Source organism: Mobula hypostoma, chromosome 22, assembly GCF_963921235.1.
Source record: "Mobula hypostoma chromosome 22, sMobHyp1.1, whole genome shotgun sequence".
Lineage (NCBI taxonomy): Eukaryota > Metazoa > Chordata > Chondrichthyes > Myliobatiformes > Myliobatidae > Mobula > Mobula hypostoma.
In genome coordinates this window covers 50,876,857-50,904,808 of record NC_086118.1, presented here as the reverse complement: position 1 = coordinate 50,904,808, position 27,952 = coordinate 50,876,857, and the positions used below count along the sequence as shown (strand labels likewise).

General features: G+C 43.9%; 1 protein-coding gene across 1 annotated transcript; it reads left to right on the top strand.

Annotated features, from left to right (window-relative positions):
- The first annotated feature begins 7 nt into the window (after positions 1–7).
- LOC134336385 (pyrroline-5-carboxylate reductase 1, mitochondrial-like) lies at positions 8–26,233 on the top strand. The gene is made up of 7 exons (XM_063030551.1): positions 8–260; positions 6,471–6,541; positions 12,407–12,586; positions 13,167–13,388; positions 16,564–16,656; positions 18,381–18,544; positions 22,446–26,233. The coding sequence occupies exons 1-7, from the start codon at positions 194–196 to the stop codon at positions 22,585–22,587; spliced, it is 939 nt and encodes a 312-aa protein (XP_062886621.1). The 5' UTR covers positions 8–193; the 3' UTR covers positions 22,588–26,233.
- Positions 26,234–27,952: the final 1,719 nt, after the last annotated feature.

The window sequence follows — 27,952 nt, the reverse complement described above, 5'->3', positions numbered from 1 at the left end:
CATTGGCGGGTGCGGCTGTGGGCCGGTAGCAGGCTTGGTTGCTCCGAGCCACGTTGACCTGCCGAGTTATTGGGGAGGATCGCCGCAGCCTGTGGCTTGGGGGGCTTGAAGCGCACCGTTCAGCCGCTGTTCTGTTGCCACCGGGACTGGCCGAGTCCATTCGAGGCATTGCTCCTTGAGGAGGCTCCAGAGGATGAGTGTTGGGTTCATTGGAGCGGGCCAGCTGGCCTTCGCCCTGGCTCGTGGATTCACGGCCGCAGGTGAGTGCAAGGCACAGGTCCAATTTCCCTGGTAGATCTGGGATGAGCTGATCCATAGAGAAGTTTCATAATGTTAACCAGTTTACTACTTCCTCATTCCCAGTTCTATCAGTACCATGTCCAAAAAGAACAGTAATAACTTCTCCCAGTACAATTCAGACACAGGTAACGTTGTTCTCTCTTTAAAACACACGGGTCCACTGAGGTCCGAACATCTGGGCTCTGACCCTGACTTCCATCTCCCTTCCATTGTTCGGGCCACCTGAACCTCTCTGTCTCTCCTATCTCTCACCCATCCCTTTTTACGATTTTTGCTTCCTCGCCCGTTGTCTCTTAGTCCTCTTCATATCTTCTGCACCTTAAATCAATCTCTCGTATTCCGTCACTTGACCGCCATCTCTCCTTCCACTGTGTTTCTGGCCATCATTCTTCCCAAACAGTCTGTGGACACCATCATCGAGTCCTCCACCATCTCTCGCTCTGTCCCTCAGCACTATAAACCCCCATCCCCACCCTGTACCTAACCACCTCTTAGTCATAGAACCCACATCCACCATTTCTGCTAGCAGCTCATTCCACCCTCTGAGTGAAGAAGTTCCCGTCATATTCCCCTAAAACATTTCACCTTTTACCCTTAACCTACGACTTCTAGTCTCACCCGACCTCAGAAAAAAAAAGCCTATTTTTACCCTATCTGGATCCTCAAAATTTGGATACCTATCACATCTGCCCTACGCTCAGTCCTCTACCGTAAAGTCCTAGTCTATTCAACATTTCCCTATAACTCAAGTCCTCAAGATTTGGCCACATCCTTGTAAATTTTCTCACTATTCTTTCAAGCTTATTGATACTTTTCTGTCGGTAGGAGACCCGACTGCACACAATACTCCAAATTAGGTACCATCAGTGTCTTCTACAGCTCCAACGTAACATCCAGCTGCTGTACTCAATACTTTGATTTATCAAGGCAAGCTCCCATTACAATCCTATCTTCCTATGACACCATTTTGAAGGAATTGTGGATCTGTATTCCCAGACCACTATGTTCTACCGCACTCCTCAGTGCCCTACCATTCACTGTTTAAGTCCTGCCCTGGTTTGTCCTCCCAAAGCGCAGCACCTCACACTTGTCTGCATTAAATTCCATCTGCCGCTGTTGCTGTAATAATGTTAACACTAACCGCTAAACTCCCCTTGAATTAAACTGGCGCCCACCTCCCTTGGCCCACTATGCAGCTTCTCAGCCCCCTGTTAGTCTGTTTTTGCCTGGATTCCTCAGTGGATCAGATTTTAAGTCTTTAACTATAAATAACCCATTTATACAGTGTTGCACAGGTGTCTGCCTCCTTGCTCTCCACTGCTGTGATTTTCATGGTTGGTGCATTCCCTGTCTCTGCAGATGGCCCTACAACATCACCGATAGCAGAATATTCCTATTTCCTTGTAAGTTGCTACTCCTTTTTAGTAATTCTGTTCAAACCACTTCAGTGTTCAGTAATCACTCCTGGTTTTTCCATTCAGCTTGGCAGCTTGCTCTCTTTCAGAAGTTTGCTTACAACAAGGGCGCTGTTGTGGCAAACACGTCAACGTAAGACAGAGGAGCAGAATTAGGCCGTTCAGCCCATCGAGTCTGCTGTGCCATTTGATCATGACTGATTCATTAATGTTCTCAACCCTATTCAAACTTCATAAGTTCAAAGTAACGTATTATCAAAGTACTACCTCGAGATTCATTTTCTTGCAGGTATTCACAATAGATACAATAGAATCAATGAAAAGCTACACACAAAGACTGACGAACAACCAATGTACAAGACAAACTGCTAATATAGAAAAAAAAACAATAATAATAAATAAGTAAATAAATAATACTGGGAACATGAGTTACAGAGTCCTTGAAAGTGTCTTCTCCCTGTAACCATTGAGACCTTTACTAATCAAGAAGATATCAACTACCAAGTTAAATATACCCAATGACTTGGCCTCCACAGCCGTCTTTAGCAATGAATTCCACAGATTCACTACCGTCCATCTAAAGAAATTCCTCCTCATCTCTGTTCTGAAGGGGCATCATTCTGTTCTGAGGCTGTGCTTTGAGCTGTTGGGAGTGGTAAAGATTTGGTTGAAAAGAAGGGTTTATGATAAAAAAGGATTTAGGGCATTGTGCTTTTTTTGCTGTTTTGAGACGGCTGGCAGTTCAGGAATGTCTGTGTGACAACAGTAGTTAAACTTCAAAAGTAATTAAGTCATTAAAGGATGTAGCAGCTTTTCTAACAAATCAATGCCACTGCTGAGGACCTAGCATGGGTTGTGTTCCTTGTTATGACCTGCTCGCCAATCAAACCAATAAAAATATTCCAAAAGTCAAAGAAATATATTTGATCTTTTATTAGCAACTAGCGAAGTATACCATCTTGAAGCTATGCAATTAAGTGTAGTTAAGCGCTGTTATGCGGTCAACAAAAGATGTGACACCCAACAGTTCCCCAGAACCAAACTGCCCAGAATAAAACACAAACATGTAACTTAGTCCTTTGCTTTTACCGCACCCCCAGCCACGTGACTAACTACCATAATAAACCCGCAACACAGAATGCAATGCAGATAGAAAGCAGGTGGCTCCTACAGAGGGGGCATGCTTGCCTTTCATTGGGGGGGGGGCGTAGGCTGACCGCTCCTCACTGTACATAAACGACTTCTCCGTGGAGAGAGATCGGAGCACCAGGTCTCTGGGAGTGTGCGTAACAAATGATCTCCGCTGGTCCCTCAGCACAACCTCTTTAGCCATGAAATGTCAGCAATATCTCCACTTCCTGAGGAGATTGAGGATCTCCCCCCCCAACCATTCTAACAATTTTCACAGGAGCACCATTGAGAGTGTCCAACTGCATCACCGTCTGGTATGGAAATTGCAAGGCATCTGACCGCAAGATCCTACAAAGGATTGTGAGGACTGCTGAGAGGATGAGCGGGATCTCTCTTCCACCTATCTGAAATATTTACCAGGAGTGCTGCGTGTACAGGGCCCTTAGCAATGGCAGTAAGCCCTCTCATTCATCCAACAATCTCTTTGACCCAATACACTCAGGTAGGAGGTACGGTAGCATTAGGACAAGGACTGTTAGGATGGGAAACGGCTTCATCCCCCCGGATTGTGAGACCCTGCCACCACCTGGGTCTCATCACGCACGTGCGTACTGTTTACTTTTTGATTTGTGTCGTAAAAGCACCTTGTAATGTTCTGATGAAGGATCCTGACCCGAAATATTGACTGTTTATTAATTTCCACAGATGCTGCCTGACCTGCTGAGTTCCTCCAGCATTTTGTTTGTGTGGCATCTTATTATATATTAATTTATTTGTGGTAATATTACCTTTGTGTTGTGTGAGTTAAATATACTGTGTTGTGCACCTTAAGGCTGATTTATACTTGTGCGTACCAGCCTACGCAAGTGGGCTACGCCGTTGTGAGTATTTATACTCGTGTGTTGCTGTGTCTACGTCGCTCTGCAATTCGGGGGCACACCTACCCGTACACGGCTTCATGGTCATGGTAGTCTTTCTCGGGGTAAACAAGTTTAAAGCGAGTGTCTTTTTTTGTAAAAGTGAAATGTGTCCTCTATAATTTCGGAGGTCTGTAAAGCTTTATGGAAAGCATTGCAGCCAGAGTTCCTGCCCTGCCCTTCAGTCGCCCAATGGGAAGCTATTGCAGCGTAGGAGGAAATGCGATGTTACCAGGCGGACCAATCACAGCTGTTGTGGTCTGCGTTGCTGTGATGCGTAGTTACATTTTGGGAGGGGTGCGCGTCAGGCTACGGCATAGGGATCCACGTAGGCACTGCATAGGGTTCGTGGCCATGCCGTATCTACGGCGTCGATTTGACGCACAAGTATAAATCAGCCTTTAGTCTGGAGGAATGTTGCTTTGTTTTGGCGGTATACATGTGTACAATAAACTTGAACTTAAAATCAAGCTGTTGTTTTTCAACTGAGGTTGTGTGAGACTCAAACTAGAGGTCATAGGTTAAGGGTGAAAGGTACAATGTTTAAGGGGAACCCAGGAGGGGGAGCTCCTTCATTTGGTAGTGGTATGAGTGTGGAACAAGCTGCCAGCGGAAGTGGTGGATTTAAGAGAAGTACGTGGGTGGGAGGAGTATGGAAAGCTAAGGTTCAGATGCAGGTCGATGGGACTAGCTAGAATAACAGTTCAGCACTGACCTGATGGGCCAAAGGGCCTCTTTCTGTGCTGTAGTGTTCTATGACTCTAAGAATCATTGCTTGGAAAACGCTGGCTGCCAATTGTACTCGTCTCCTAATGTTTGGTTCCACTAAAGATGTTGGAGTTGATTGTACCAATGCTCCTTATATAGGCATCCGTTAGTCTTGTGAGATCATGGATTTGCGCCTTGGAAGGTTTCCAGGGTGCAGGCCTGGGCAAGGTTGTATGGAAGACCGACAGTTGCCCATGCTGCAAGTCTCCCCTCTCCATGCCACCGATGTTGTCCAAGGGAAGGGCACTAGGGCCAATACAGCTTGGCACCAGTGTCGTCGCAGAGCAATGTGTGGTTAAGTGCCTTTCTCAAGGACACAACACGCTGCCTCAGCTGAGGCTGGAACTAGCGACCTTCAGATCATTAGACTGATGCCTTAACCACTTGGCCACACACCAACACTCCTTAGTAATCAACAATAAATTATTCTCCATTGAGTCCCTTCATATTGGGAAGCTTTGAGAAACATTGTCAGAGGTAAAGAGCTCAAGATAATTGAAGACTACATTCTCAGTGCTGGTGTGATGGAAGATGCAGACACAAAAGATCAGTCGTAGGAAACTGAAGACGATAGGATGTACTGTAATGCTAAAAGAAATGTACACTCAGTGGCCATTTTATTGGATACCTTCTGTACCTAATAAAGTGGCTACTGAGTGTATGTGGACATCTGTTGCTGTAGCCCATCCGCTTCAAGGTTCAATATGTTTCTTGTGCATTCAGAGATGCACACCAGTGGTTATTTGAGTTACTTTCACCTTCCTGTCAGCTTGACCCAGTCTGGCTATTGTCCCCTGTCCTGTCATTAGCAAGTGTTTCGCCTGCAGAACTGCTGCTCACTGGATTTTTTTCTCACACTATTCTCTAAACTCTAGAGAGTATTATATGTGAAAATCCCAGGTGATCAGCACCTTCTGAGATATTCAGACCACCCTGTCTGGCATCAGCAGTCATTCCACGGTCAAAGTCACTTGGATCAAATTTCTTCCCCGTTTTGATGTTTGGTCTGAACAACAACTGAACCTCTTGACCATGTCTGCGTGCTTTTATGCATTAAGACAAATGAGACAAAAGTCAAACTTTTTGGCAGAAATGCACACCACTACGTTGGGAGGGAAAAGGGCACTGCACACCAACACCAAAGCTTCGTCCCAACTGTGAAGCCTGGTGGAAGGAGCATCATGGTTTGCAGCTGCTTTGCTGTCTCAGGGACTAGACGGCTTGCAATCATTGAGGGAATAATGAATTCAAAATTGTATCAGGATAGTGTCAGGGTAGTGGTCCATCACCTGAAGCTTAATAGGAGTTGGATGATGCAACAAGACAATGATCCAAAACAAAAGAGTAAATCAACACAGAATAGTTTAAAAAGAAGAAAATTTGTGTTTTGGAATGGCCAAGTCAGTGTCCAGACCTATACCAATTGAGATGCTGTAGCATGACCTGAAGAGGGCTGTTCGTGTAAGATATCCCAGAAATATTGATGAACTGAAACAGATTTGTATGGAAGAATGGTCTAAAATTCCACCTTACTGTTGTGCAAGTCGGATCAGGAGCTACAGGAAGCATTTGGTGGAGGTTATTGCTGCTAAAAGAGGTTCTTAAATTCAAGGGTTCACATACTTGGACTGTGAATGATTAACCAATGTGTTCAATAAAGACATGAAAAGTACAATTGTTTGAGTGTTATTAGTTTAGGCAGATTGTGGTTGTCTATTATTGTGACTTAGATGAAGACCAGACCATATATTACGAATAGTTAATGCAGAAAACCAGGTAATTGCAAAGGGTTCACATACTTTTTCTTGCAACTGTATGCCTTACTGTTTATGGTCTAAATTAAACAGAAACATGGCTTTAAAGCAAGTTGCCTAATTGCGATTGAGAATTCCATTTAACAGGACTTCATTTCTCGTAAATTTTTGTTTTTCTTCCTCAGGTGTCCTGGCTGCACACAAGATTATAGCAAGTTCACCGGATCCTGATTTACCCACTGTTGGAGGCCTGAGGGTAGGACTCACTTTGCTCTGTTATCTGTTTGGCAGTCCTTTGGGAACAAAAAAGTTTCGTGGGTTCTGGGGTTGAAGAAACCACAGACTCAGCCGCTCATGTGGACACAGTTCTCCAGTAGCTTGGGTGGTTTGTTTTAACAGCGGTTGGCTTCCACTGCATCGATATTTCAGCAGCCTTGACTGGTTGAAATCACTGAGGGCTGAGATTACATCTAGAGTTGGCTCTGGGCCCCGTTGCAGTAACGTAAGAGTTACACTTTTGGCATGATTGAACGAATACAGCCTGCCCGGTGCCAAGTCGATACTGTATCCTGCAGCACTGAGATCTAAGTTTAATGTTGAGCCAAAAGGACCAACTATTTTGTTACTAAAAGCTTTGTTGCTGGGCCTACGCACGTTTCCATTTCAAACTATTCCGTATTTAACTTGGCTGAATTTTTTTTCCATCTTTAACTTTTCCTAGTTCGTTGACTCAGTTTCTCCCTTTGAGTGAGGCCATCTGTTGGCTGGGGTTGACCTATGGATGTTGCATCCTACGCAAGCCAGGGCAGTATGACGTGGAGAGCAAGCTATAGCTTATGCAGTAGGCTCCCCCTTTCAACACACAGCTGATGGATCCAAAGGAACAGTTTGGCTCCAGCGGCATTGCAGGAGTTGCCAGTCAGTGTTGAACCCAATGTTGGACTACCTTAGGGACTACAGCTAGCGAGCTGGAAACTCCAGCGAGTTGTCCTCGGAGGGCGGTGGGGGGGGTTTCTCCTGAAGCCTTCTCATGAGTGGGTATAGCCGCAAGGTAGCGGAGATTTGAGATCAGTTTCCCTCCCAGATGAGCTGCCAACCATGCCTGACGAGCCCCACCTGCCCTGAAACAACTGGTTTTAAGGTGCCAGTAACCTGCCTTTGCCCCTCCTCCTGTTAGTAAAAACATTCTGCTGGGCTTAGTAGCTAAGCCACACGTGAAGGCCAGGAGCTGGATTTGGTTGCCAAGGCTATTTGAGGTGCACACCATTGGGAGCATTTAATAGGTAGTGGGAGCTTATCCCCTCTAACACCCTGGCTATAACAACCTTAGGGAACCTCCCTTTGAGTACTGAATACTTTGAGTATTTTTGGAATTCGTATTCTTTTATCTCAAACATTCATACAACATTGAAACAGGCCCTTTGATCCCACTCGCCTGTCTTCACCATCAAGTGTCTGTTTACACCAGTCCTACACAAAATCTATTTTAATGTCCCCTCTTAGAGTAGGTTAAAATGTCAGCACAATATCACGGACTGAAAGGCCTGTACTGTTTTAAAAAAAAATTGTTCTAAAATTTGTTATGTGTTCTCTCCTAGTTCAGCTCGGAGTATTTAGATATGTATTCGTAAACAAAGGAGAGGACACAGATGTTCAAGGCCACAAGAAAACACGTTATTAGAATGAGAATAAATGCAAAACAAAAGGAAAATGAAATCTCTGTAGCAGTGTAGAAATCAAAATAATATTTATCATCCTCTGAATGAGCTGATCTGCGGAATGCTGACAGTCACTCTGTCCCCCTCCCTCTGTTGCTCCCACCGCCCCCGCAAGAACACGAGATCAAGAATGCTTGGAAGTAAGTCCTAGGTTGTGGGAATAGTTTAGTGTTGGGATTGGTGAAGTTGTCCCCTGTGGTTCAAGAGCCTGATGGCTTAGGGGTAATAACTTTTCCTGAACCTGGTGGTGTGGGTCCTGAGGTTCCTGTAGCTCCTTCTTGAGGGCAGCAGAGAGAACAGAGCATGGCCTGGGTGGTGGGGGTCCTTGATGATGGATGCTGCTTTCCTGTGATAGTGCTCTGTAGATGTGCTCATTGGTAGGGAGGGCTTTACCCGTGATTGACTGGGCTGTATCCACTACTTTTTGTAGGCTTTTCTGTTCAAGGACATTGGTGTTTCCATACCAGGGTGTGAAGCAACCAGCCAGCATATTCTCTACCACACACCTAGAGAAGTTTGTCTCCGCTTTAGATGACATGCCACATCTTTTCAAACTTCTAAGAAAGTAGAGGCGCAGCTGTGCTTTCTTTGAAATGGCGCTTGCGTGCTGGACCCAGGACAGTTGGCACAGTATGGACAAGACAAGTGTAGCCCAGAGGTGGAGGTTGGTGCAGTATGGACAAGACAAGGACAGATCCTCTGAACTGATAACACTGGACTTTAAAGCTGTTGACCCTCTCTACCTCTGATCCCCCATTGCGAATTGGCTCAGAGTCCTCTGGTTTCCTCCTCCTGGTCAATAATCAGCTCCTTGGACTTGCTGACATTGAGAGAGAGGTTGTTGTGGCACCACTCGGCCAGATTTTCAGTCTCCCTCCTTATATACTGATTTGGTCACCATAGTGATGTCAACAAACATAAATATAACATTAGAGCTGTCCTTGGCCTCGTAGTCATAAATATAAAGTGAGTAGAGCAGTGCTTAGTAATTAAGGAAGTCACCAAGCTGGAAAGGGTGCAGGGATCAAAGGACGGTGCCTGACTGAGTGCATTAAGAGCTGGAGAGGTATTGGAGATGGAGGGCTGCAGCCTAGATGATTGAGAGTCTTCAAATACTTTGCACATTTTAAGCCTTTAGAGAATTCCAAAGATTTGCCAACCCATGGGCAAAGAAATTTCTAAACACAAGAGATTCTGCAGATGCTGGAAATCCATTGTAATACACACACATGTCGGAGAAACTCGGCAGACCAGGCAGCATCTATGGAGGGGAATAAACAGTTATAGTTTCGGGTTGAGACCCTTTGTGAAGACTGGATAGGAAGGGGAAAGAAGCCAGAATAAGAAGGTGGGGAAGGAGTACAGGCTGGCAGGTGATAGGTGAAGGGGAAGGTGGATGGGTTCTGGGGGCGTGGGGGGGGGGATGAAATGACAAGTTGGAAGGTGATGGGTGGAAGAGGTGAAGGAGGAATCTGATGAGAGAGGAGAGTTGGAGCATTGGAGAAAGGGAAGGAGGAGGAGAACCAGAGGGAGGCAAGAAGAAGAGAAGGGGTAAGAGGAGATATTTTTTTAAAAGAAAGGAAATACTTTTTAAAAACGCAAGGACAGTAGAATTATAGATGGCCTATCTGCTTCCTAATTAAGGAAGATGCACAGTTACGCTTATTTAAAAGCCAGGCTTTTCAAGACCATAAGACATAGGAGCAGAATTAGGCTATTCGGCCTATCAAGTCGAGCCATCATTCCATTATGGCTGATTTATTATCCCTCTGGAGACTTCTCTCTGTAACCTTGGATGCTCTGACAGATCAAGAGCCTATGAACCTCTGCTTTACATATACTCAACGACATGGCCTCCACAGCTGTCCATGGCAGTAAATTCCACAGGTTCATCACCCTCTGGCGAAAGAAATTCCTCCTCATCTCTGTTCTAAAGGGACGTTCCTCTTTTCTGAGATTGTGCACTCTGGTCCCAGACTCTCCTACTATAGGGAACATCCTCTCCACATCCACTTTATCTGGGCCTTTCGGTATTTGATAGGTTTCAATGAGTTCCCCCCACCCCCCATTCTAACTAAACGTCAGTGAGAAAAGGCACAGAGCCATCAAACACTCCTCTTGAGGCTCACTGAACTTACATATTCATGTATATATTGGGCGGAACAGCGGTGTAGCGGTTAACGCAGCTTTTTACGGGGCCAGCGATTGTGATTGGGGTAAAATTCCCACCACAGTCTGCAGAGAGTTCCTATATTTTCCCCGTGATCCACATGGGTTTCCTCCCGGTTTTCCGGTTCCTTCCCACATTGCAAAGATGTACGGGCTCAGGTTTGTAAAATTGCAGGCATGCTACACTGGTGTCGGAAGCATGGTGACACTTGGAGGCTGCCCCCTGCACCATCTTTGGACTGTATTGGTTGTTGGTGCAATCGACACATTTCACTGAATGTTTTAGTGTATATGTAACAAATGAAGCTTTATCTTTATATTAAGAAAGGGAGGCAGATTCTGATTTGCAGCCAACTTTCAAGAATGTTGTCAAGAATGAAAGGGAGGCTCGGAGATATCACTTACATCAACCTACAGTTCTCCTGTACCTTGATTGTGAATGTTTCCTGGATTTAAGCTGAAGGCTGTGTAATTTTCAACTTCCTCGTGTTTGCCTAATTTTCAACTTTCAGTAGGTTTCAATAGGTGCATTTAATGTCAGAGGAATGTGTAGAATATACCCCCTGAAATTCTTTTTCTTCCCAGACACCCACAAAAACAGAGGAGTGCCCTAAAGAATGAATGATAGTTAAAACATTAGAACCCCAAAGCACCACCCCCACTCCCTCTCCCATGCACAAGCAGCAGCAAGGCAACAACCCTCCCCCCAACCCCCACCAGCAAAAAAGCATCGATAAAGACACAGACTTGCAGTACCCCAAGACTACTCATACACCCAGTAATTAGACATACCACAGGCTCCATCTCTCTCTTCCTAATAAGGGAAAAAGAGGTGTCCCTGTTTCACAGTGAGAGGGGAGACATAACAAACAACTCGCTGATTTACGATGTTAAAAGTCTGTTGCGTCGCTTTTTCCGAGCTCTGCACCCGGAGAGTCAGTACTAAGAAGGGGGCAGCTCTCTGGGTACACGACCCCCAGCAGCTGACCCACTGCTCCAGATGTACTGTGTTCTGCGACGCTTCAGTCAGGGGCACCGGCCGAGAATCAGCATGTCCCCGGAGCCATAAAATCCCCAGAACCCTGAAGGCACGCTCGTCTTCTGGATATCAGAAAGCGGCTGGTCGTGAGGCCCTGAGAGCAGGTCCCATTCCCGCAAAGAACTGAAGTCAGAGTGTAACTCCAGGTCAGGGTCTTCAAAAGAACTCTTCCACACCCTGAAAAGGGAAAAAAGAGATATCAAAGATAGAAATAAAGCTGTTTCCGAAGATGCAAGCAAAGGAGTTGCCGTTTAGCGTCATCTTGACTTTGCCCTGCCTTCTTTCCAGTGCCATTTCGTAATGGTATAACAGTTCGGGGCATCAGAGTTCAATTCTGGCATCCTCCAAGAAGCTTGCACATTCTTCCTGTGAGCATGGCTCCCACAGTTCAGTTACTGGATTAAATGGACATTGTAAATTGTCCTGTGATTAGGCTCGGGCTAATGGGTAGATTGCTGGATGGTGCGGTTAGTTGTACTGGAAGGACCTGTTCTGTGCTGTATCTCTAAAATAAAACAGAATTCAATTTATTAAGGAAACAAAAAATAAGGTATAGCCTTCAGTTGTGATATTTGAAAACACTGATTCATGTGTGATAAACCAGAATCAGGTTTATTATCACCAACAACTTCTTGGGCTGTTAGCTCCCGGTAAAGCATAGGCCATCGATGACCTCCCGTCTCCAACGTCCAAAACGTCCAAAGTCGATGGTATGGTTGATGTTCATCAAAGCTTCTGCAATCCATTGCATCCACCGTACAGGGAATTGACCTAGAACTTCACCAGAGTCCTGTTGGCCGCCTTGCCCACTTCCACCTCTCACAATGGGAACGTAGAGTTGGACTTGGAGAGGCTATTATCCCTAATGTATGTTGTGAAATTTGTTGTTTGGCAGCAGCACTACAGTGAAATACATGTAAAAATCACGTGAGTTACAATAAGAAGTATTTAATAAGTAGTGAAAAAAGTGTGCAAAATAGTGAAATTTAAAGAAGTATTGAGGTAGTGTTCATGGGATCAATGTCTGTTTAAAAATTAGATGATATAATAGCAATTATATTTTAGGGAAGTGATTTTGATCACAGGCTTTTGCATCTACGCAGTGCACGTTACAGGAGATCTGAAGATCCACTTTACAATGTGAAATGTTCTTTCATATCAGTACTCTTGTTTTTGTTCCAATTTCATTTTGTAGAAACTGGGCGTCAATTTTACCTCAAGCAACAAGGAAGCAGTTCAGAAGAGTGATGTACTGTTTCTGGCTGTTAAGCCACCCATTATCCCTTTTGTGTTGGATGAGATTGCTCCTGACATTGAAGATCGCCACTTGGTTGTGTCGTGTGCTGCTGGGGTCACAATTAGCTCCATCGAGAAGGTTAGGCTCTCTTTTAAAGGGAACTGTTAAATTAATTGTGTTCATGTAGTTACTGAAATAGCAATGTAATTGTGGATCACGATCTGTGATTTTTTTTTTAGCACTTAAAGAGTTGATGCTTCACAATGAGACCTTTCATCAGGTCTCGTTATCAATGTTGACTGTATATTCCTCTCCGTAGATGCTGCCTGACCTGCTGAGTTTCTCCAACATTTTATGTGTGCTACTTTGACGTGAAATGTATTGTTTTGTCAAGTCAAGGTTATTGCCATTTACCTATATAACATGTATATAACTAAATAATGTATATAGAAATGAGGTAACATTTCTCTGAACCAGGTATAAAACACAGTAGTACACATAACACATGATCAGTTATGAAGGTACTGCACATAACACACTATAACTTATGAAGGTTGCAATACAGTGCAAGATGTAAAATTACCATAAATTACAAAAATAAATAGTGCAATAAAAGGAATAATGTGGTGGTATTCATGAACTTCAGCCGTTTGTTGTCAGTCCAGCGCAGTTGGTGATCTGGCCATTCATTTACTCAGAGAGATGTTTGATTTTGCAGAAACTGTCTGCTGTGAGCCAGTTTCCCAAAGTGATTCGTCTAATGACCAACACCCCGGTGATAGTGCGAGAGGGCGCCACGGTGTACGCCACAGGAACGCACGCAGAGGTGGAGGATGGGAACGTGCTGGAGCAGCTGATGGCCAGTGTTGGTTTCTGTGTGGAGGTGGAAGAGGACCTGATTGATGCGGTCACTGGCCTCAGCGGCAGTGGCCCTGCCTATGTACGTACAAAGCCTGTTGTGACTTGTCAATATGCTGATAATCATTGAGCGGAAACAGGTACAAGTCCATGGGGGGGGGGGGCTGGAAAGAGGAATAATGAGATTTGCGGGTCTATAGACCTTCCAGACATCTGAATGTGGAGGGGAATCGTTGAGCATGGCTCTTCATGCTCTTGTACCTCTTCTCCAATGGTGGTAATGAGAATGGGGCATGTCTTGGGTGGTGGGTATTGGATCCTGATGCTTTTGCGATCCAAAGATTCTTCGGAAGTCAAGAATGAGCTATAAATTTGTTACTTATGATCAGTTTATTAAGGGTTACAAGTGCAAAGGAGAAAAGGGAAGAGGCAAGCTGAGAGACAAAGAAAGACTAAAAAGTAGTGTAGTCTCTTCATATCAGACTAGAGATAACAGAAGTTCCATTGATAAAATCATCCGTGTCATTGTGTTCCATGTTGTATGACGTGGGCGATCATGGTCTTCCACCTGTCTTTAATCTGAAGTTCTTCAATTATTTGTTTTTTCTATCCATGACCATGATTGTTCTTGGCAAATTTTTCTACAGAAGTGATCTGCCATTGCTGCCTTCTGAACAGTGTCTGTACAAGGCAGGCAACCCCACCCATTATCAATATCCTTCAGAGATTGCCTGGCAACAGTGGTCGTATAAGAAGGACATGATATGCACCACCTGCCCCCATGGCTTCACGTGAGCCTGATCGGGGGGGGGGCTAAACAGGTGCTACACCTCCTTTGGGACAGATGCATTTCCACCCCACTCCCACTGATAGCAGTTAACCAATAAGATAGCTAGATTCAAGTAATATGACTGCCCCCCCCACCCTGAAACCAAGAAGTCTCCAGAAAAATATAGATGCAGCTGTAACCACTGGAAAGCCAACTGAATAATCACATGTATATTGGTGGTTATATACAAATGCAAACAGGCATTTTAGAAATTCAAACTACAAGAAAAATCATAATTCTACAGCCCAATCTGACATGAGGGATGTTGCCTTCTTGAAGGCACCCTTGATGTTGGGGAGGGCTGTGGCCATGGTGTAACTGCAGGTCACTGAAAAGTTGGAGACAGCAATAGGCAATAAGCCTCTTCTCGTTGCCCTGCCACCATTTCCCCAATGTAAACTTGAGACAAACTGCAGCAGTGCCTCTCGCCCATTGCCACTGTGTTCTCTGTCCCAACAGGTTCCAGGATGGGCACAGCCTTTCCATTGCTTTCAAAATTCTCTGAGAATCAGGATCAGGTTTTCTATCCATGACATATATTATGAAGTCTGTTGTTTTGCAGCAGCAGTACAGATCTGTACATAAAATGCAAGAGGTTACAACAAGAAAAATAAAATTTGGGTGGTGGGGTGGAGTCACATCTCTATCAAAGGAGGTGTGAGGCACTCTGCTGGCCTGCAGATTCCCCCTTGGGCAAGGTGTAGCATCTACTTAGACCCCATTCTCCCCCCCCCCCCGATCAGGGTCACGTGCAGCCATGGGAACAGGTGGTGGACGGTCATATGAGCAGCTGGTGCATATCACAAGTCCTGGTTATGTGACCACTGGCGCCAGGCAGACAATCTCTGACGAGTATTGATAGTGGCTGGGGTCACCCGTGTGGTAAAGACACTGCCCAGAAGGCAATGGCAAACCACCCCTCTACAGAAAAATTTGCCAAGAACAATCTTGGTCCTGCAAAGACATGATCGCCCATGTCATACGACAGGGCACATAATGAATGAACAAATATATAGAATAAATTAAATAATGCAAATAGTGAGGTAGTGCCCACAGAGTGTTCAGAAATCTGATAGTGAGGGGGGAGGAAGCTTTTGCTAAAACGTTGAGTGTGTGTCTTCAGGCTCCTGTACCTCCTCCCTGATGGTTGTAATGAGAAGAGGGCTGCGTGTTTGCTGTTTCACTTTGGGCGTAGATAACTGTGTTTCAGTTTAAGCAATCTCTGAGCCTCTGCAAGCTTGCTTTATCACCTTCACTTGTCTGAGCCCAGATCAGAAATCCTTCTGCAATTCTCTCCTTCTCTCTGCACCCCCCCCCCACCCTTCCCATTGTTTTTCACCTGTAATGCCTCTCTATGACTTGCTGTCAAGGTTTGTTTGAGAATAACTCTTGTGAAAGGATTTAGGACAACTGAGTGTCCTAAAGTGCTAATGTGATACTGCGTGCTCCTGTAATGTCTTTGCATTTATTGATTTAGCTGAGTCCTAGATAAAGGGTAGGAAGCACAAGTGAATCTGCAGAATCCCCAGGTGGGTGTGTATAAATGATAGTAGGAAAAACAATCCCATTGGCAAGATCTGTGCATATTCACAGATGCAAGAGATTCTGCAGCTGCTGTAAATCCAGAGCAACACATTCAAAGACTTGTGGAACTGAGCAAGTCAGGCAGCATCTTTTGAGAGGAATCTTGTGCCTGACCTGTTGAGTTAAGACCATAAGATATAGGAGCTGAATTAGGCCATTTACTCATCGCGTCTGTTCTGCCATTCCATCATGGCTGATCCAAGCCCCAATCTCCTGCCTTCACCCTGTAACCCTTCATGCCCTGACTAATCAAGAATCCATCAATCTCTGTCTTAAATATACCCAATGACTTGGCCTCCACAGCTGCCTGTAGCAATGAGCTCCACAAATACACCGTTCTCTGGCTAAAGAAATTCCTCCTCATCTCCGTTCTAAAAGGACATCCCTCTATTTTGAGGCTGTGTCCTCTGAGACGACACTCCCACCATCGGAAACATTCTCTCCGTATCCACTCTATCGAGACCTTTCAACATCGATACGTTTCAATGAGATTTCCACCCTCATTCTTCTGAATTCCAGTGAGTACAGGCCCAGAGCCCTCAAATGCTCCTCATATGATAAGCCTTTCAATCCTGGAATCATTTTTGTGAACCTCTCCAACATCCTTTCTTAGATAAGGAGCCCAAAACTGCTCACAAACTCCAAGTGAGGCCTTACCAGTGCCTTATAAAGCCTCAATATTACATCCTTGCCTTGATATTCTCGTCCTCTCAAAATGAATGCTAACATCATGTTTGCCTTCCAGCATTGTCTGTGTGCGTGTGTGTGTATACGCGTGCGCATTCTTAGTTGTTTAGCCATTTGCCCAAGCCAAGTGGGTTAATCCTTGTATCTTTATTTCCAGGCTTTCACAGCTATTGATGCCTTGGCAGATGGTGGTGTGAAGATGGGTCTCACTCGTAGATTAGCAGTTCGACTTGGTGCTCAAGCATTGATGGTCAGTAAATCACACTACACCTTTAACTGGCTTCAAAAGCCAAGGCTAAGGCAGTCAATAAATGAAACTTATCGATCTCACATACTGTAGCTCTTCTATTCAAACCACTTCACTACTGGTCTGGTCTAAACCACTGGACTGGTCAAAGAACACTGAGGCTGTCTACAAGAAGGGTCAGAGCCGTCTCTATTTCCTGAGGACACTGAGGTCCTTTAACATCTGTCGGACGATGCTGAGGATGTTCTATGGGTCTGTGGTGGCCAGTGCGATCATGTTTGCTGTTGTGTGCTGGGGCAGCAGGCTGAGGGTAGCAGACACCAACAGAATCAACAAACTCATTCGTAAGGCCAGTGATGTTGTGGGGATGGAACTGGACTCTCTGCCGGTGGTGTCTGAAAAGAGGATACTGTCCAAGTTGCATGCCATCTTGGACAATGTCTCCCATCCCCTACATAATGTACTGGGTGGGCACAGGAGTACATTCAGCCAGAGACTCATTCCACCGAGATGCAACACAGAGCGTCATAGGAAGTCATTCCTGCCTGTGGCCATCAAACTTTACAACTCCTCCCTTGGAGGGTCAGACACCCTGAGCCAATAGGCTGGTCCTGGACTTATTTCCTGGCATAATTTACATATTACTATTTAATTATTTATGGTTTTATATTGATATATTTATACTCTATTCTTGGTTGGGGCAACTGTAACGAAAATCAATTTCCCTCGGGATCAATAAAGTATGACTATGACTATTAAGCAGGTAGACCAAAAGTGATTTCACCCCAGCAAATGAAGTACTTAAAGATTAAGGCACCACAGTAGCATACTGGTTATTAACCTGAATTCATCAGATTCATGCTCATCTTCATTGCAATAAAATTTAGCAGCCTTGGGGAAGTAAAAAGCATGGACAAGCTTCAATAATAAATTTGACAGTAAAAGCAGTCTTCTGTCGGCCAAAGTGCTGATCTGCTGTTGATAATGCCACTCGTTGTAAAAGTCTTCTACGAATTCAGTTACTGTTACAATTGCATATTATGCCACAGTAGCGTATCGATTAGTGCGACGCTATTACGGCACTGCGTGGTTCCGGAGTTCGGGGTTCAGTTCCATTCTGTAAGGAATTTCTGTACTCCCTGTGGAATGCATGGGTTTTCCCCAGCTGCTCTGGTTTCCTCCCACAGTCCAAAGACTGTAGATTAATTAGTCATTGTAAATTGTCCTGTGATTAGGTTAGGGTTATAGAGGGGTGTCCCTTTAGAATGGAGATGAGGGGGAATTTCTTTCTTTGCTGGTGAATCTGTGGAATTCATTGCCACAGGCGGCTGTGGAGGTCAAGTCATTAGGTATACTTAAGGCAGAGGTTGATAGACTCTTGATTGGTCAGGGCATAAAGGAATATGGGGAGAGGGCAGGAGATTCGGGGTGAGAGGAAAATTGGATCAGCCATGATGCAATGGCAGAGCAGACTCAATGGGCCAAATGGCCTAATTCAGCTCCTATATCTTATGGTGTTAATCAGGTTGTTGGGTTGCTGGGCAGCAATGCTTGAAGGGCCAGGAGGGCCTACTCCGCGTTGTATCGCTAAATAAAATAAATAAACTTGCTGACTGTTCAATCGAATCCACAGCAGCTGACTTTGCAGTTTTTGAATTTGAAATTTCCACTGTGTCGTGAGTTTTCTTGTGAAGTGAGGAATTCATTCTGTCTTCTTCTGTTGCCAGGGAGCAGCCAAGATGTTGCTGGAGTCTGAGCAGCATCCTGGGCAGCTGAAAGATAACGTGTGTTCGCCAGGCGGTGCGACCATCCATGCCCTTCACTTAATGGAGAGCGGGGGATTCCGCAGTCTCCTTATCGATGCTGTTGAAGCCTCCTGTATAAGAACAAGGTGTGTGTGTGTGTATTCTGTCTATGGTGTGTGTGTGTGTGTGTGTGTATGTATTCTGTCAGTGGCGTGTGAGTGTATTCATTCTGTCAGTGGCGTGTGAGTGTATTCATTCTGTCAGTGGCGTGTGAATGTATTCATTCTGTCAGTGGCGTGTGAATGTATTCTGTCTATGATGTGTGTGTGTGTGTCAAAAGTCTGTCTGTGTGTTATTCATACAGCTTTGTCTGTGTCTGTTTTTACCCTTTAGATAGCATTTAAAACAAGAAGTTAACAAATTAGTGGCGGTAAATGATATTTAAGTTGTGATTGGACTTCGTTTCCAGTTCTTGAACCCTCACGCACCCTGGGTCGGCATGGTATTGTAGTGGTTAGCACAACGCTTCACGCCACCAACAATCGGGGTTCAATTCAATTGTTTAGCTTGACTTGCTAGAATCCTGGCATCTCTTTATCCCTGCCTCTTAATGTTTCTTTATTGAAAGCAAGGAACAGAGTCCAACATCTGCAGTCTCTTGTCTTCCTGCTTACGGGAATTCTACATATCAAACGCCCTGCTCTGATTAATGAAATTACCATGTAAAAGTCCATAACACCATAAGACATAGAAGCAAATTAGGCCATTCAGTCCATCCAGTCTGCACCGCCATTTCATTGTGGCTGATCCTGGACCCCACTCAACTCCATACACCTGCCTTGACATAAGAACATAAGAAATAGGAGCCAGGAGTCGGCCATCTGGCCCATTGAGCCTGCTCCGCCATTCAATAAGATCATGGCTGATCTGGCTGTGGACTGATCTCCACCTATCCACCTTTTCCCCGTAACCCTTAATTCCCCTATCATGCAAAAAGATTCCCCTGCTATGCAAAAATGGTCTTACCATAACCTTTCATGCCCTGACCAAATCAGGAAACTATCAATTTTCACCCATGGTCTTGGCCTCCACAGCTGTCTGTGACTTAGCATTCCACAGATTCATATTCTCTGGCTAAAAAAAAATCCTCTTTAGCTCCATTCTAAAGGGTTGCCCTTCAATTTTGGGGTGCTACCCTCTAGTTCTGGACACCCCCACTGTTAGAAATATCCTCTCCACATCCACCTTAGCTAGTCCTTTCACCATTCGGTAGGTTTCAGTGAGATCCCTCCCCCCAACCCAACCGCATTCTTCTAAATTCCAGTGAGTACAGGCTCAAAGTCTACAGGAAGTGGCGGATACCACACAACTCGGGCAAAGGCAAAGACCTCCCCATTAATGAACACATCTATAAGGAATGCTGCCACAAGAAAGCATCCATCATCCAGGATCCCTACCATCAAGGCCATGCCCTCTACTCAGTACTACCATCGGGCGGGAGGTATAGAAGGTCCCACACCATCAGGTTCAGGAACAGTTACGGCCCTACAACAATCTGGGTCCTGAACTGGCTTGGATAACTTCACTCATCACAACTCTGAACTGATTCTGCCTCACTTTCAAGGAGCCTTTACAACTCAAATTGTTGGTATTTTTTTCATGTGTACAATTTGTCTTCTTTTGCACATTGATTGTTTGTCAGTCTTCAAAGTTCAAGGTACTACTAGTACGTCAACTCAGGCCTAGGGGTCGGCGTCAGGCAAAAAAAAAAAAATTTTTGCCTTACAAGGCACGAAACGAAAGACTGTGTGGCGCGCCACTCCTCACACAGACAGTAAGTGGCCGTCGACTCACAAAGAGTTCATCCGCCCTTTGACAGGTTTTGTTTTTAGCCCTGCTGGGTGCCTACACACCCTCCTCCCCGGTTAACCGAAGTGCACTGGGGGGGTGTGCCAGTTGAGTCGCCGACAGCCCGACTCGAGACAGGTAGTACTGGGCTACGTGGTACCAATAGCAAGGCAAGGCCCTGACCTATCCTGATCAAGGTAAATATGTACATACTGTATATGTCACCCTGAAATTTCTTTTCTTGCGGGAAATCACAGTAAGTACAAGAAACACAATAGGTTCAACAAAAGAACGCACCCAACAAGATGGATCACAGCCAATGTGCAAATATAAAAAGAAAGAGAAAACAAAAGAAATAATAATGAATATTGAGAAGTGAGATGAAGAATCATTGAAAGTGAGCCCAATGGTGGGGCGAGTGAAGTTACCCTCTCTGGTTCAAGAACCTGATGGTTGAGGAGCGAACCTGGTGGTGTGAATCCTGAGGCTCCTCTACCTCCTTCCAGATGGCAGCAGCGAGAAGAGAGCATGGCCTGGATTTTGGGTGTCCCTAATGATGAATGCTGCTATTCTGAGACAGCTCTCTGTGTAGATGTGCTCAATGGTGGGCAGGGCTTTACCCCAATCTTGGCAATCCATTTGCAAAAGTTTCATCGCCATACAAGGAGACATCATCATTTGGTGACAAAACATTTGCAAATGGATTGCCGAGATCGGAGAACAGCTCAGCCCAACCATCAACCACCCAAGCTGCACGTTTACAAGTTATTTCCAGGGCTTTACCCATTTTCAGTTGGGCTTTATCCACTACCTCTTGTAGCATTTTCTTTACATGGACATTGGTGTCTCCATACCAGCCCGTGATACAACCAGTCAATATCCCCTCCACCGCAAATCTCTGGAAGTTTCTCAAAGTTTAGATGGCGTGCAATATCTACACAACTTACTAAGAAAGTAAAGGAGCTGCGGTGCTTTCTTTGTGCTGGACCCAGAACAGTTCCTCTGAAAAGATCTTTCATATTTCTTTATTTCCTGTAAATTCCTACAAGAAAATGAATCTCAAGGTAGTATATGTTAACATTCAAGATTCTAGGGTGTTTATTGTCATTCTTCAGTGCAATGAGTGTAAATGAGAACAAAATGGTTGTTACTCTGGATGTGATGCAGCATTAAAAAACAAACATAAAGAACACAAATATAAATATGAAAGAAATACTATAAAACACAATGTACAAGTAATTGTTATATACATTGAGTGCATGTTCATAAAGTGACGCGAGGTAATATGTATGTAGTGGTGGTAGTTCAGTTGTAGTTCAAGTTTAATTGTCATTCAACCATACATGAATACCCATGAATACAGCCGAACAAACAGCGTTACTCTGAGGCCAAGGTGCAAGATACAGTACCAACAGTCACACACAACACAAGGTACATATAGCACATATAAGCTAGCAGGCACATGCAAGATGTCAGTAAAATAACAGTCACACAAAAAAAAATAGTCCAAGACCCTGAGTCCATGAATGTTGCAGCAGTCTGCAATTAAACACAGTGCTTCTGCCGAGCGAACACTGGGGGGCAGCACTGACTCCAGCTTGGGCACTGTGGCCCCCTGCTTCCGCCGGAGTGCACTGATTCCAATGCCTCGCTCCTGGGCGGCTGTAAACAGGTGTCACAGCGGCTTGAGGGCCAGTCCTCGCTGCAACCGAGGCTACGCAGCTCCCCCTGCCATCCGTCTCCCCAGTCCGCCAATAAATCGGCAGATTGGACTTGCATATAACAATGTCTGACAGGGTCCTGTGATCACAAGAAAAACAACTAAGCTGATCACTCACTGTTCAGCTGTACACAGCCTTCGCGCACCGACTCCATCGTGCCTCTCTGATGCAGGCAGTAGCATGAGCCCCAGCAAGTTCAGCTTCTTCCATTTCTCCACGAACGAGCAACTCACTGATAGGGTAGACCTGCAGTACTTTGAGTTCGTGATGTCCAGCAGGGTTTTCTGATCATAAAAATGTTTTAAAAAGATGTTTTTAAAAACTACATTAAAAAAAAAAGTTGTTGATCCACCTGGTGGCTTGGGGGAAGAAACAGGTTGTGAGTCTACTAGTCCTGGCATGGATGCTGCATAACCTATGTGTACTTTGATAATAAATTTTACTTAGAATTTGAAAGGTTATACCTGTCTCTGTTTAGGGAGCTCCAGTCTCTTGCAGACCAGGAAACTGTCCCCCCAGCAGCCATTAAGAAGACCACGCTGAACAAGGTGAAACAGAATGCCTCTAAAGCTGGCATCAGCCTCTTCAACCACAAGTACCCTGGAAACAAGAGTCGTTAAATGCAGGAACTAGCATTTGCAATTGGATGGAAGAAAGAAGAAGAGAATTGCCAAACTACAGATCAATTACATAAAGGAAGGACGTTCCTTTATCACTGTGCTGTATTGCTTCTTAATCTCCAGTACGTTGAAATGGTAATGTGGAGATGAGAATGCATATTTAAGATGCCCTGTTGAAAATGAGGGCTGATTGTGAAGTAACACTGGCTATAGTAGTACATATAGCTTGTTACATCTTTCCTTCCTTGAGTAGAGATGTCATTACATTGCAGAAGAGCAAGAGAATAGTTGGCCAATATGAAGATGTTTTATATGGGAGCTTGCTGAGCTCAAATTGGCTCCAGCATTTTCTCCATTAGAGTATATAAGGTTTTGAATTCTATTACTGTAAATTGTTTTGGCCTTGCAAAAGGCTATTTGATTCCTTTCTTGCTAATATTGCTCCCTTGTTTACACAATGGTTGGCTCCTTTTGTGAATCTTCCCACGCAGACCAGAGAAAAATAACTTCTCTCGCTTTCGGTCCCTCAGTCGGTTTCATCTGGAGACATCTACAGCCCTTTAATCCCATGATTTGAGCCATATAGACATCAACCAGAGGCCGACAAATGTTGACCTTGTTAACAAATCCCAGGTTCAAAATCAGGTTTATTATCACCTGAAATGGGTTGTGAAATTTGTCATTTTGTGTCAGCAGTACAGTGCAACACACATAAAAAATTACTATAGGTTACAAAAAGAAATATAGAACTAAATAGTGCAAAAAGAGGGTCATATCAAGGAATGAATTTAAACAAGGTCTGCTAAACCTATGTGGTACTTTATTAAATACATTTCAACTCCTCAACCCTTTATTTTCTTGAAGAACAGCTTTATATTTGCCATTTGCAACTTGCCTTTTTCAAATGTGTTGGCTGTTAGTGTTGTTAATCCATTTTTTTGTTCGAGTGAAAAATACATGTACTCCAGTTTCATGTTTTATTCTGGGATCATGCTTTGTAAATGTAACCATAGAAATTCCTCCATGGTAACTTTGAATGGGATGACGAGTGCTGGCTTCCCATGTTGATCTTTATTTTGTCTAATGAACAGGGCATGTACAATCTTCCAGGAATTTAATACCATTCCAATAGATAGGTGGGCAATTTCTTTGAAAATAAATTAGATGTTTTTCTAATCCAATTATTTACAGGAATAATTTGGCTGGGCTTCTTGATGAAGGGCTGGGTTGAGGAACGATGAAGGCAATATCTAGCCTGTTGGGAAAAGGACATGTTCTTTGATTCTTAACAAAGAGTCGTCTTGAAGGGGATTTAAAACAAAAAGCGCGGTTAATGTCTATTATTTGTATAAAGTAGCGTGCACCTTCTTGAAAATTAATATTCTGCTCAATTTTATCTCCCTGGGCTTGAAATTTGTTCCAAATTTCATGTGTGATATCAAAGCAGAGGACAATATAGTACGCGTTTATAGTTTCAGACTGAGGTGAATTTTCTTCCCCATTGACTTGTAAATGTTTATAGAAATTTCCATAACACGGCATTACAGCGTGTTCTATCAAGCTATTACATAACATTGAATAGATTTGAGAACATGTTTAATGGGGGTAAGGTTCAAGAACCTTTTATTTGATAAAAGAACAATTGAGACAATCCAATATATTAATGGTAATATGACTGTTTGTACTTGAGCTGTAAACCATTGCCTCAGTCAGCTACAAATACTTTCAGGATCATTCATGAAACTGTAATGTTGAGGATGTATTTTTTCCACACTTTGGTCTTGCAGCCAGACCAAGAGAGAATTTTATGAACTACCAGAAGTGATCAATGATTGTGTGTATTAGAAGTTAGCCAAAGTGATTAAATTCTGTACATTTACATCTTGGTGATCAGTTGGAAAATGCTGCAGACTTCCCACAGATACTCTAGAAAAAGTAGAATAAAATTTTAAACATTTGCCAGGACTGTGCCTCCTGGTTTTGTTATGACTATTGGATCATCATCTAAAAGCATGGCCTCTTTTAAGTATTATAGAGTTATGGGCCTATCTGGCAAAATAAAGCCAGCCTACCAAATCACGTGAAGAGTTCCTGGTTAAGTTATTGAACTGTTAATCTGTGGAGTTCATTGCCATATATGGCTTTAGAGGCCAAGTGATTAGGTATATTTAAAGCGGAGGATTATAGGTTCTTGATAGTAAGAACGTCAAAGGTTGCGGGGAGAAGGCAAGAGAATGGAGTTGAAAGGGATAACAAATTTCACCTTCTTACTTCATTTCCTCCTGCACTCACTGGGCTTCACCTATCATCTTCCAGCTTGTACTCCTTCCCTTCCACCCACCACCTTATTCTGGCTTCTTCCCCCTTCCTTTCCAGTCCTGATGAGTTCTTGGCCCAAAATGTCGACAGCTTATTCCCCTCTATGGATGTTGCCTGACCTGCTGAATTTCTCCAGCATTTTTTGTGTATTGCTCTCGATTTCCATCATCTGCAGAATGTCTTGTGTTGATAACTCTGCCATGATGGAATGGCAGAGCACAAATGATGGGCCCAATAGGCTAATTCTGCTCCTGTGTCATATGGTCTTATACAAATATTTGTAATATAAGTAGTTCTGGTTGATATTTTTTAATTATCTGAATTTATCTGACAGTTTGGAGAATTGTTTACAATTTTCCAACAGATAAATAATCTTGTGAGGGTGAACTTCCTTTGAGTCAACATCAAGGAATTCACTACTTCATGAAATTTTACCATTTAAATACCAACATATTTATTCATAGTACTGTATCTGTTACATCAGGGTAGGCCTTGTACATTGAATGGTAGCACCCTGGGGTGTGTAGTGGAACAGGAGGACCTAAGGGTACAGTGAAAGTGGCTTCACAGGTAGACAGTTGGCACACTGGCCTTCATTTATCAAGGCATTGAGCGCAAGTCTGTAATTGAGCAACTCTTAGAGTCACATCCGAACTTTTTAATCAATAAATAACTACCTTTTAATTTTTATTTACTTCTATCTCTACTATTTTTCCAATTTCATGTCCATTTTTAAGACTGCTACCAAGTACATCTGCTCCAGAGATTGGAGCAACTGAATCGGAATTGGACTTATCACTGGTCCTGGACCTTTTGTACTTTGTATTGTCCTTGGGCAATAGGCAAGCAACAAACATGTTGGGAATTACACGTGCAAGATGCATTACGAGAATGGGAATAAATGATCTCGATAGACTGGATGTGGAGAGGATGTTTCCTATAGTGGAGGAGTCTAGGACCAGATCGCAAAGCCTAGAAGGACATTCCTTTAGAACAAAGCTGAGGAGGAATTTCTTTAGCCAGAGGGTGATGAATCTGTGGATTCATTGCCACAGATGGCTGTGGAGTCACTGAGTATATTGAAAGCAGAGACTGATATGTTCTTGATTAGGAAGGGTGCTAAACGATACAGGGAGAAGGCAGGAGAATGGGGTTGGGAGGGGTAATAAATTAGCCATGATAGAATGACAGAGCGGCCTCGATAGGCTGAAAAGCCTATTTCTGCTCCTAAGCCTTCTGGTAAACCTGTTTACAATGCAGCATGTCGTACACACTATATTGTTACTATGATACAGTGAAAGGAAAGCCAGCATCAAAGCAGTAAATTATAAGTGCTTTATAGCTCAATATAAAAGTATGTCAGTTAACAATATAATTTGTATCTATGCAGCTTCAATATATATTTAATAAATAAAAGATGTTTTCTAAAATATTGAATACTTATCTGTTCCACACAAAGGCAGAATGCTTAAATCGAGTCACAGAGGAGTGCAACACAAAAACGGACCCTTCAGCCCATCTAATCCATGGCAATCTATTCTGCCTAGTTCCCCTCCCATCCACATACTTGTAGAGATCAGCATATTAAGAAGGTATCTTAGACCTTCATTGTGGGTCTGGAACATCATTCTCCATTTGTGTGTTTTCTTCTAGTTTTAAGATGACATTTTGTGTTGCAGGGATGATAGGAGCTGGGTCAATTTCCAATGCCCTTAAAGACAGTTGTGAACCACAGTCTAGACCTTATGGGGTATATAGTCTACATCAGAGGTTCCCAACCTTTTTGATGTCATAGACCAATACCATTCAGCAGGAGTTTGTGGACCCCAGGTTGGGGTCCTGCATGGTAGGCTTGTTTGGAAGGTTGGATTGCAAGGGATCTAGGAAGAATTAGCTACTTGAATCCATGATTGGCTTGACAAATAATAAGGTGCATTTATGACGCAAGTTAAAAAGTAAACGGTATAACACTACTGGTGCTTTATACATTATGAGACCTGGGCAGGGAGTTCAGTAGTCTTATCGCATGGGTGAAAAATCTGTTTTCAATCCTAACAGTTCTTGTCTAATGCTACAGTACCTCCTGCCTGATGGTAGGGAGCGAAACATATTGGATGGATGGTGGGGATCATTGACAATGACAAGGGCCTTGTGTATGCGGCACTCCTGACAAATATCTGATAGGTGGAAAAGAGACCCTGATGATCCTGTCAGCAATCTTCGCAATGCTTTGTAGGGTCTTGTGATCAGATGCCTTGCAATTCCTATACCAGATGGTGACACAGCTGGTCAGGATATTCTCAGTAGTGCTCCTGTAAAAATTGGGTGGAATAGGTGGGAGGGGGGAGTGAATGCCTTGCTCACCTCAATCTCCTCAGGAGGTGGAGATGCTGCTGTGCTTTATTGAGCAAAGAGCTGGTTTTGAGGGACCAAGAGAGACCATCTGTCAATCCCAGAAACTTGATGTTCCTAACTCTCTCCACAGAGCTGTTTATGTGCAGAATGGAATAGCCAGCCTGCACCTTCCTAAAGTCCACAGTCATCTCACTGGTATTGTCCACGTTGAGACTTAAGTTGTGCTTGCACCGCTCTACCAGGTGCACTGCCTCCACTCTGTGCGCCGTCTCGTCACCGTTGTTGATGAGGCCAACCACTGTTGTGTTATCAGCTAAGTTGATGATTCGGTTTGAACTGTAACTAGCAGTGCAATCATGCATTAGCAGTGTGAACAGCAGCAGAACGAGCTGCCAGAGAGGTAGGTACAACAATGACATTTCGATTAGAATGTATATCGATAGGAAAGATTGACAGAGATGCAGGTAAATGGGACTGGCTTAAACATGAAAGCCTACAGAGGCTAGAGGAACTCAGCAGGTCCTGATCAAGGATTTCAGCTTGAAACGTTGCCTCTTTTTTCCTTTTCATGTATGCAGCTGGCCTTACTGAGTTCCTTCAGCATTTTGTATGGAACAAACTTAGCTGGGTATCTTGCTTGGCAAAGGTGGGATGGGTCGAAGGGCTGTTTTCCTGCTGTATTTCTTCATGA